This window comes from Scomber japonicus, chromosome 1 (assembly GCF_027409825.1).
Source record: "Scomber japonicus isolate fScoJap1 chromosome 1, fScoJap1.pri, whole genome shotgun sequence".
NCBI classification, from domain to species: Eukaryota; Metazoa; Chordata; class Actinopteri; order Scombriformes; family Scombridae; genus Scomber; species Scomber japonicus.
In genome coordinates this window covers 10,799,161-10,810,595 of record NC_070578.1, presented here as the reverse complement: position 1 = coordinate 10,810,595, position 11,435 = coordinate 10,799,161, and the positions used below count along the sequence as shown (strand labels likewise).

The following is an 11,435-nucleotide window of genomic DNA, read 5'->3' as shown; positions in this document are numbered from 1 at the left end:
CTATGTAATATGCCTAAAAGTGACCATGGTTTATCTTCCAAATCAAGCAAACGAGAACATCATTTCATCATTTCTTATTTTATTTGTGCGGCTGATTTGCGTGCTTCATTCACTTGCTCATACATGTTATTCAATCATGGATATATCAGAGTAAAAAATACAAACATTGTATGGTCTATATTCCAAAAATTACTGGAACTCTTTTGGTGTCCTGATAAATGCACAGCAAAACAATTTCACCTCAAATATTTACATACACTAGGCACATAAAAAATATTTTTATAAAATACATTGAACTTGATATACACACACACAAAATCACATTTTGGGATACAAATATAGCTTCAGTGTCTTACATCCATGTTATAATGGAAATAATTAGCTTGCAGGTGTAGGTGGTATCATAAGATAATATCTGTTCAATTCAGACTCCTACATCATAGAAGAAAAATGTAGGTTGCATTGGCCTAAATTGTAATGCCTGTCCAGTAAAACATACTGTATGTCCCAACAAGTCAACTTATTCTCCATGTGTTTTACAATTGTTGAATGGGAACAGTTTATTCTACCAGACAAGAGACCTAGAGAACCAAATATCTCCTTATACTTCGCTGAGAAGCACCAACCATGTGCAGCAATATCTCATAGAGAACCAAAACTATGACAGAGATATGTTCATACAAATGTAGATATCTCTGACATTTTACAACAAGCAAATTTCACTTATTTGCGTCAATGTAATTAGTTCTGTTGATCAAATTTGGCATCTGGTGCCTTACATTCTGAGAAAGATGCCTCTTTCACTTACTCTTAACCTGACTGTGACCCGTACAGTGTTAGAGTCAACTTATACCAGCTATTGAATTATGCATTGTACATTATAAATAGCTTCAGTGCTCATTCCTTGCTCGCATTGTGGCTGTCAAGTGGCAGCGTTTATGCTTCATTGTGAGACCATATTCTGGAGTCATGTCCAGTGGCTCTCCTGGTATGGCGTGGAAGTGCAGCTTCTGGACAAGGATGGCCAAGAAGAGGTAGACTTCATTTCGTGCAATGACCTCGCCAATGCAGCGGCGCTTTCCCATACCAAAAGTCAACACCTTCTCCCCTTCCAGCCTGTTGAGCTCAGTGCCGTCAGCACTCAGGAAGCGTTCTGGATTGAAGGAGGACGGATCTTTCCACAGCTCACTGAAAAACGTCAAAAATTAAGACATAAGATATGGTGCAAATAACCTTGTTATTAAAAAAGGAGGCACATGGTTCACAGTAAAAAATTAGGTGATGACTTCTATTATCTTCCTTTACAACTACCTATGGAGTCCCCTTAAGCAATAACTCTCACTGTTGGCTGTTCTGGAAGAATAAAGTCATCCAACCCAAAAATGTAACAAAAAGACATCTTAAACATTATACTTACGGATCATGGTTGACCTGCCACTGATTGATGAAGACACATGTGTCTTTAGGAATGAAGAAGCCATTCAGAGATGTGTCTCTGGTGGTGCTGAAAAACAAAGATTAAGACAACAGTTCAGCATGGTGAGTATTTATATATCATGTGCACTCTAGTTGTCATAACTCTGTTTATATCTCTCTCTTTGTGTAGTTTTGTGATGCTCAGTGGATAGAGGGTGTCATCTAGACCTCATTTTTATTTTCATCAGTGGTACTATCATGCACCTAAAAGAGATCAACCTCACCAGTGTGGGATAGTGAAGGGCAGGAATGAAGAGTGGCGGAAGATCTCCATGATGAAGGCCTCCAGATAGGGTAAATGGGGTTTATCAGAGAGAAGAGGAGTGCGGTCCAGTCCTACTGTGTCCTCTGGAAAATAGAAAAGTTAACTGAATATTAGTACACGATGTGGATGTTGATTGAAGTACATAGTCATACCTTGCATTATTACTTAGTTGAAGAATCACAATCACCTATTTAACACTACTATGAATGCAAGGATAAAAATCACCCCTTTATATGCAGTGTTCATTGTCTACCGTCTTGCTATATATACACGTAATATAAAAGGAGGTATTCTTTGTAAAACATATTTTAACATAATTCAGTCTTGCTGAATTATGGCTACAGTTAGCTGTACTTACTCAGTTCTTGAAAAAGCCTTTCTTGAACCTCTGGGTAGGCCACCATGTACATCACTGACCAAGACAGGGCCGTGGAGACAGTGTCAAAACCTTAGAAGAGAAAAATAATCTCTATGATCATGCTCATCTTTCATTTTCTGTTCATGCAGAGGTCAATTATGATCAGATGATTCATGACACAGGGGATAAATTCAACCTACCAGCTCCAAACAGGTCATTGACAATCCCTATAATCTTCTCATCTGACACCTGGATGTTGGAATTCTCATCCAACTTCCTGTCCTCGCAATGATCAATTAGGGAGTCCGTGATGTCACGAATGTTGTCCTGAAAGTAGACCATTGGACAATCTCAATAAATGCTGTTGTGCACAGGAACAATGTCTCATTTTCATTGATAATATGGCAGAAGAGTGGATTAAATGGGATCATTATCAATGACTTAGTGAGTGTAGTACCTTGTCAAAAGTGGAATAGTGCTCGGTGACGATCTTTTGCACAAACTTGACGAAGCGCTCATTGAGGTTCACAAACCTCTTCATTGTTGTACTGGGCAGGAATTGAAGAATAGGGATGAAGTCTGCAGGGTTGCCACTGCCCACCACCTGGCCGAACTCATCGCTGAGGTTTACCAAGCCGACCAGCTCTTGGTCATTGTGGTCATAACGCCGGCCAAAGCACATACCACAGATCACATTAGCAACAGAGACAACAATGTTGCGGAAGGGGTCAAAGCTGCCATCTTCCTTCATGACACTGTTCAGCCGTTTGAGCAGATACTCTCCCTCTTTGCAGATGTGTTCCTCCAGCATGCAGGAGTACTCTGGGGTTGTGCCCTCCAGGGTGGAGAAAGAGCGAAGAGCACTGTAGGCCAGCTTTCTGCGTGCACGCCAGACACCGGCCTTGTCTGTACTGAAGGACAGACTCTTGCCATCGTTGATGAACCTGAAGCTGTACAGGTCAGGCCTGCCTGAAAAATCATCCCCTTGCTTAATGAGAGCCTGTCGGACTATCTCATTGCTGCCCAGCACGACTACAGGGCGCATGCCGATCTGGATCTGAAACACAGGGCCGTAGTGCTTGCTCATGGCAGTGAGACTCAGGTAAGGTTTGCTGCCCACCTCCAGCACATTTCCAATTATAGGCAGGGGCTTTGGGCCAGGGAGCCGACGAAGCCCCTCAGGAATCTCAGTGCGGAAGAACTTGAGGATCAGGTAGACCAGACACACCGTTGCCATGGCCACCAAACTCTCAGATACAGACAATGATCCAATGAATGGCAGTATCATTAGCGCCATTATGACAGCTTCTTTTTTTTCTTGTTTCTACACAACCTGGAAATTAAATAGGAGGGGCATTAGAATAGTGAAGGCAGGGAGGAGAGGTGTTGTGCAACATGTTGACTGCATGCAACATAAAGTTTAAGGTAACTGAAGACTGTCGCTTGGCATGTGTTAGTTATTAATTTGAGTCTATATGTTCACATGCTGCACAATACTTTTTACAAGTGGTAAGCCATGCAAAGTTGTGAACTATATAAAGGCTATTACCACCATACTAAGTCTGAAAGAAAACCAATGAATAAAAATGATTAAAAAAAATAAACATATGAAAAGTTGGAACTGCAAACCAGAGACAGCAAGACCAGATTCATACTTATTAACAGTTATTGCAAAATAATCAACACTCAGCACTTTCCAGTTTTCTCTGGCATTGCCTGCAAGTTATAAATCAATCAGTAATCAACAGTCATATGCATATATTAGGCTTACCTTAGTCAAACGGCAAAAGAAGTACAATGCTGTGATCCAAAACGATCTTTCAAAATAGTAAAATGTCGTTTAGTAGAGTTACTGTCCGAGATAATTCTCTTAATGCACCCAAAACAGAGAATGGGCTCTTGCTTTATAGTGCGCTCCACAGTTTCATTGGTTGCTGTCCATGACGTAATCTCTCTCTCTCTCTATCTCTCCCTCACTCTGTTAGTCATGAATGAAATTTAGTACAGAGACAAAGTGTGTGTGTCCGTGTGCATGCGTGTGTGTGTGTGTGTGCATGCGTGCGCGCATGTGCGCGCGCATGTGCGCGTGCATGAATGTGAGTTTTGAAATAGTTTGAAACGACATTATAATACAGAATTTGTCGTTGAAACAAAGTTTTAGGCCTGCAGGACTTCCCAGCCTGTGTTTTCTGTTTTATATCTTATGGACAGATAACAGTCATCGTAGGCACTTAATTTCTACCACTATTGCATATACATACATGATATGATATGATACATTGAACACGATAACGTTCAATAATAGCTTACTACATGTACATTGAAGATGCAATCTTGCGTTTGCATCTCTTTTTGTGTTACACTGTAACTCAGTGCGCTGCTTAAATAAAAGTCCATTGTTTGTGTGCTGGTGCATTGGCCATATCCATTTAACTTCATTCTGATTAGATCTAATCAATATCTCTTGTGTTTCCTTGTTGAATCAGACCTTTACTGATTATCACGTGTGTAATTGCAAAAGGATTGTGATTAAGGCAATTACTTAGTAGCATGCATGTTGTTACACTAGTTCACACTAGTTCCAGGACGTCACGCAATGTTATGGTTGAGCTAATCCTTTGATGAGATCATATAGCCTAGTGATTATAGGTTGTCTTGAATCAATAAACACGGAGGCGCGTAATCAACACAGATATGGATTTAATTGGTCATAATTCCTCTGTGTGGACACACTTATGTTATAATATATTATATTCTGTCAATTATAATTACAAATTATAATCTATAAATGTCAGGAGACTTTTCTGTTCATGAACTATTAGAATATTTTGCTTCAAAATTAGAAAAATGCACTATAAAAGTACCAAGCAGCCAAAGAACCAACTGGCTCTCTGGTCCTGCGTGTGAAGTAAAACATTCAAGGTCTAAAGTGAGAAAAGAAGTTTGTGACAACTGCCATAGCAGCCACCGAGGCAGGTTTAAGTCAAATGCCATTGCGTGCTTGTACCTGTTAGTTCTCCGCAGGAGTTAAAGATTGACCAGTTGCGTGAGAGCGCAGTGATCAACCCTCACCTCCCCTTTGAAGAGGATGCTGTGTGTGTGTGTGTGTGTGTGTGTGTGTGTGTGTGTGTGTGTGTGTGTGTGTGTGTGTGTGTGTGTGTGGTGTGTGTGTGTGTGTGTGTGTGTGTGTGTGGTGTGTGCGTGCGAGTGTGTGTTTGAAGGGGGGGGGGGGGGGGCAGCACTGCAAGAGTGCAAGGGTAGATGAGTTCAATAATCCTCCTTGTCCCGTTTTCAACATTTTATACCCAGAGAACAGTTTCTAAGTCGGCATTTCAGTTCACGATCTGTGCAACTCTCGGCTAAAATCGGGCACACTTTCTTATAGGCTATTAATAACTTTTTCTTGCACTAGTTTTACTTATCAAGAATAATAACTTTATTCAATATGAGCCGTCTTGAACTTAAAAAGAGACATTCCCCACTACAAGCATAAAAACGCAGTCATTAAGCATTTTTGGAAGAAAAAAGTTCAGTTGTAGCCCACGTTTTTAAATGTTTCACTAAAGGCCGTGTTATTCATTTTTAATACTTTAAAACACTTTCACTTGCGCTCAGTCGGTCAGGGTTTTATGCAACAGGAGTTTTACCAAAATCATTGTGTGATGATCAGCTGATGAACAAAGACTGGTGACTCTGCAGACAGGTATATTCCCTATATTATCCATCAGTTTGGTATTCAAGCTATCACGATGTGTGACCATGTAAATAATAGGTTATGGGGTCACCCATTATCGATAATGGTCAATATGTCAATATTACCTATTTTAAAGTAGGAGGGTCCCTATGAGTTTATAATAGTGGACCTATCTTTTCTACTCTGCTTTTTTTTTTTTTTTTAAATAACTGGAATTGGACATGAAATTATATTCAGGCCCTTGTGGATTTGACTTTTTGGATTAGACCATAGCCACATACAACTAAGACAATAGATGAAAGGGTATAGTGTGAATGGTAGACTATGAGATACTATCATCAAAAGTCAATTTTGTCGGGGAAAACAAGTATTTTAAAAAAACTTACTCTACGACCCACCATCCTTAAAAGGGAATTCAGCATGTAAACTATGACTGCCACAATAAGAACACGCTTTCATTTATATTTCCCAAAGACTTGCAGGCTCAGTTTTGGAGTAAAACTCACGAAACGACTCCAAGGCCCATAAAAGTAGAGTGTTCTCCCGAGGCAGAAAGTTTAATGGTGGTATGATGTAAAAGGTTCAGCCCTTTTCTGTTATTAACAAATATTTACAGGTAAATTATAATTTTGATTTAAACTGTGAAAAAATAAACAGTTGCCACATGGTTCTTATTCTTGTTTTCCATGAATTATGCATTCAAACCATACAAGTGGCATAAAGGACATCCTGTTAACTTCTGAAATTAGTTTAAAAAATAAAATAAAAATTTTAAATAAAAATAAAAAACTGCCCCAGTCTTACTTTAAAAATATACAGGTTACGCATCAAAGTGTTCTGACTCTGTCACAGCTGGTATATAGCTAAGATTTATCATCACAACAAGTGCACTTTATTAACGTTGTGACTATTTATGAACGTGGCTCCAAAGTGAAATCTTAATTATTTCTAACACATTGCACAGTGGGTTCGTGTCAGTATTAACTATTAAGTTTTGTATTTGAGCTCATTATGTGTTTTTAGAAATTTGAGCATTTCAGGTAGCATTTAATAAAGGTGTTACAATCTATATTTAAACTTCAGCCCCCCCCTCCCCAAAACTGGACAATGCGACCCAAAAATATTTGCAATTCAAACAAAAGTCCGTCAGGTAAAAGTTTTTGTTTTTCGTTTGCTTTGCGTAATCCTCTGGGACTGTGTGCTGACTCTTCGGGGACTCTTCCGTGCGCCTCGGCGCTGCGCCTCTGGTGCTGCAGGTTGCGTGAGAAGCGGAGCTGCCGTCTAGAGGGGAGGGTCTCGGTCTTCTGGACAATCCTAAATCTGCTTGGTCAAGTCACGCGAAGGCAGCAGCCTCTGGAAAAGACACAAGGGTCTTAAACTTGCAGAACAAAGAGCGCAGGACGCGAGACTCTCTTTTTTCCCCCTGCTTGGGCACGAAGGTGCACATATTTGCGCGCTATAGCTTCTGTAAATGCGATGATCTTGGGGCTTTTGAGTCATGCAATCTGCCAGTCAGGCTTCATTCATTGCAGTCATGCAACACGGTGGGGCCGGACTGAGCAGCCACACATGCGAGAATCCACCAAACGGCAAAACAAGTTATGAAAACTTTACTTATGAAACAAGGGGAACTGTCACGCAGTGGGTCCTAAAGTGGACCCTGGGATCGTTGGACAGGGCACAGGGAGTCATTTGGCAAAAATAGCAATAATTTCATTAACTTATATATAAATATAGCTGTTATTTCTCTTACTGCAGAAAAAAAGATCATATGATATCAGAAACTTGAGGGACATTAACATAAATATTTTGTGAAGCCTATTAATAAATCCCAGCTCTTAATCCAGTGAGTCTAAAATCAGATATAATATAGCTCAGGGAGCTGTACAGTGAAAAATACCTGAAGTTTCTGATCACTGTGCCCTAAAAAATGATCATTTTTTATGCTGCACATGCCATATTACATCTGCAAATACATTACACATTGTGCTGTTGATAAATAGTAATAAAATGCTGTCTATGCAGGTTCAGATGGACACAATGGTTGTCCCTTTGCACTCTAGGTGACTTCCTGTTGTTCCTGTGAGTCAGTAGGTAAAGGGGAAACCTCATATCTCAGCAAAACAGCAAAGCTCAGTGCAAAACACAAACAACTGGTGATTAATTGGCAGCACAGACAACATTTACAGTAGCACAGAATGAACCTGAATACATGTCAAATCTACAGAGCCATACCTCCAAATAAACCTCCCATGTTTGATTTAGCCCTCAAAGTGATTCTCATTGTTCAAACTCCAAGTATGATTGTGCTCCTCAGGGATGAAATTCAATCTGATTAAAGATGAACGTGACTCGCCGCCTGAGGTGAGAGCAGGCTGCATTCTGTGTGAGCGCTCAGGCTGCAGGAGTGTGTGTGCCAGATCACAACAGGTGAGCAGCTTTCACAGCTGGAGACAGAGGGACTGTAAATGTCACACAACCGGGCTACACATTGTACTACTTCTCTGCCAGAGCAACAGATATATCACACTTCAGCCAGTTTTTTCATTATCAAGCATGAGAGAGGCATCTGTTGCCCTACAAGAAAAGGTTCAATTTAAAAATAAAAGATTCATTGAAAGGGATTTTTTTTTAAAGAGAGAGAACTGGGAGAGGTGAGGATGATGGATATGAGGGATATTCTGTGGTAAGGCAGTCTACGAATTTCTTGGAAGGATTAAATAGATCACAGGATGTGAAGAGTGGTACTACGGTGTGTTGACCAGGTTAGCAGAGGGAGAGGACTGGTGTGTAGTGTTAGGACACACGGGATGAGCTGGAATGCAGAGCTGGACATTGGCCTGGAGGTGTGTGGTATTAGTTTGCCTGCATCCATTTCACAGAACTGGGGGAAAAGAAAATGAGAAAAAAAAAATGGTAAAAATGTTTTGCCCACAGCCATATACCTCTTAAAGAATTCTTGGACATAAAAGCAGGTGTAATGACTGTGAAGGTTGTTAGTTTCTACTCACGCAAAGGCTGTCACGCAACACACCTTCAGAGCAGGTGTGTACCTCTGTTTGAGTGTTTTTACATGCCGGCGCTGTCAGGAGATCCTTTCTTCTTTTGTGGTGGTTTTTCGTGATTTTGCATCAGCGGAAGAATGAATTCACCTCTACGGGTTGTTGTGAAGCTTTTCAAAACATGTGGATAAAAATTTTAATTGCTTGAAATGATGCCCACAGTATTTATTTTGGAGGCAACGGCCTTTCTTTCATGTTCATAGATGAGCATTTTTTAAGTTTTGCTTTTGAATGTCAAAAATCAAACAAAGAATTCTCAAATATGCTCTTTGTAGACTTCATCTTCTATACGGGCTGCTTTTTGAGGGTCTCTAGATCATAGAAGTCACTGAGCTGGACATCATTAATTCCAGCCTTCCTTAAACTCCAGGACTGCTGTTGTGCACATGAGCTTTGAGGAAGTTGGAAAACAAAAGCAGGAATTTCACTTCAATGATCAATTATGAAAATAACCCTAACCCTTTTCATGTTGCTCCTCCAAATCATGATGGGGTGTCCCCTAACCAATGGCAACAAGATCAACAGATCTTTTTTGCCCAGTTACACTTACCTATTTGCAGGTGGTACATCAGTCAAAAGTTCACCATTCATCACAAGTTGGAAGACCAGTGGAGTCTTTACTGTTTATTATCTGTAACACTGACAATGGAGGAAATACTCTGAGATTGCATTAATTGAAACATCAATACAGAAACAGATAATTAACACATAAATGAAACAGTACAGTTGGCCTTCTATCAAAGAGAACAATTCCTCGACCAGTAGGACATCAGTGAACAGGCTCCTGGCTTTGCAAGTGCCCGATCGGGCAAACCTTAATAGGATTATTTTGGACTGCAGGTCATGACACCTCACATGAATGTTGCCTATGACCTAATACAAATTTACAGCATATCCCGTTGACCGCACAGTGGGCAAGAATTAATATGAAATTAAAATTGGCACAATTGTGTCAGACACTTAAACAACACACACAGTTGAGCTTTCTGCATGTCATTTTGTGCTCTACAAAACTACTGCAAAACATGTTTTCTGTTGTATGTGATGTGCTTAGTAAGTAATCAATTTGACAGTAACGATATGCAACTCCTGGCTGCTTTCGGGGTGTAAAAGTACTTGTTTCATTATGCAGTGGCGGCAATTTGTTTGATACACTAGTGCTGGAATGTCTGATGTCTAGACAGGCTGATAAGTGATATGAAGTCATTTTAGAGGTTTATTGCATTGTAGGTTGCAGTAAAAGTATTGATATTGTTTTCTTTCTCTGTCCTTTGTTAAATTTCCTATAAAACATTCCAGTGTGGTTTTTCACAGTATTTAAAGGGAAAAGTGTGTGAGGTATGAGTGGACTGTAGTCATGTTGAGGTTTTACCAGAAAAATCTAATTCCTGCCAATTTACATGGAGCAGGCTTGTCAGGCATTTCTCGGAAATGACACAACCTTCAGTTAGAATTTACAGAGTCACGGCAGAATACATGAATAACACTGAATGGTGCGGTTTCCTCACTCTCCACAGGACATTTCAATCAACCTCAGCATCAAGCTTTCATTCAGTGTTGCTTGAAAAGTGTCCTGCTAATGCTGAATTTGGATTTTGTCTCTAAGTATGAACAAGCAGTACCTTTAATGTTCTGATTTTGTTGATTTTCATTTTTTGGATTGCACCCAAGACAAAGAGGTTCATAACCCAAGCAATAAAGCTTTATTTGATATAAAGTGAAGGTACATATCATCAGCATCAAGCTTATATGGACGTTACATTAAGATTTTTATGTTTGAGGATAAAAAAAGGAACACATTCAAAACAGAAATGGGAGTCAACTCTGCTTTTAACTGTGCTGGATGCTGTATTTAGATCATTTATGTAAGTAAAAGTAACAATGCCAAAATGTAAAAATAATCATTTGTTTAAAATGTTACTCTAGTAAAAGAATTATAAAGCAAATGTAGCCTACTTAATGAACCAAAAGCAAACGTACTCAATGCATATACTGGTGAGTTGTTTAATCTATAACAATGAACCATAATAAAAATCATCATATGTTCTGTATAGTAGATTCAAAATGACAATATTTTCCTCTGGGATCTCGTGGAGTAGTAGAAGTATCAAGACATCAATACAGACATACTTCAGAAGTGTACTTGAGTGGCTCCTTTTACCACTTTTACCACCTTTTAATGATCTGGTAGTACATAAGATATGATAAGACTGTGGTTTATCAAAGAAGCCATTCTGGTGTGACAGGTGATTGCACTATTATGTAGGACAGACAAATGTTACATCACTTTAGGTCAAAACAGAAGAGACAATCAATAGATAACAAGGTCACTGTGGGTCACCACGTAAGCACCAAAACCAGCTGAACAGCCGCCGCTGATATGTCTTTCACACGCAACCATGAACTCAAACATGAGAGGGAAAATGCTATTCAACATTGTGTGTGTGTGTGTGTGTGTGTGTGTGTGTGTGTGTATGTGTATGTGTGTGGGTGGGTGGGTGGGTGGGGGGTACTGGATCACCTTCCCTTCCTGACCAGGCGTGAATACCAGATTAGTAACTGAGCTAATGGTGTCCCCTC

At 39.9% G+C, this 11,435-nt stretch overlaps 1 protein-coding gene across 1 annotated transcript; it reads right to left on the bottom strand.

Moving 5' to 3' along the window:
* Nucleotides 1-62: 62 nt before the first annotated feature.
* On the bottom strand, nt 63-3,968 carry LOC128362298 (cytochrome P450 1A1). The gene is made up of 7 exons (XM_053323042.1): nt 3,871-3,968; nt 2,557-3,432; nt 2,300-2,426; nt 2,100-2,189; nt 1,701-1,824; nt 1,418-1,504; nt 63-1,188 (listed from the first exon to the last, which is right to left on the bottom strand). Exons 2-7 carry the CDS (start codon nt 3,394-3,396, stop codon nt 891-893), a joined length of 1,566 nt encoding a protein of 521 aa, XP_053179017.1. The 5' UTR covers nt 3,397-3,432; nt 3,871-3,968; the 3' UTR covers nt 63-890.
* Nucleotides 3,969-11,435: the final 7,467 nt, after the last annotated feature.

What these genes read in the sequence shown, in the direction of transcription:
- LOC128362298 (XM_053323042.1), bottom strand. Translation starts at nt 3,396, where the DNA reads ATGGCGCTAATGATACTGCCATTCATTGGATCATTGTCTGTATCTGAG. An exon ending in AAGGCTTTTTCAAGAACTGA is followed by an intron (nt 1,825 to 2,099) that starts GTAAGTACAGCT and finishes TCTATTTTCCAG; the next exon opens with AGGACACAGTAGGACTGGAC. An exon ending in TGGCAGGTCAACCATGATCC is followed by an intron (nt 1,189 to 1,417) that starts GTAAGTATAATG and finishes GACGTTTTTCAG; the next exon opens with TGAGCTGTGGAAAGATCCGT.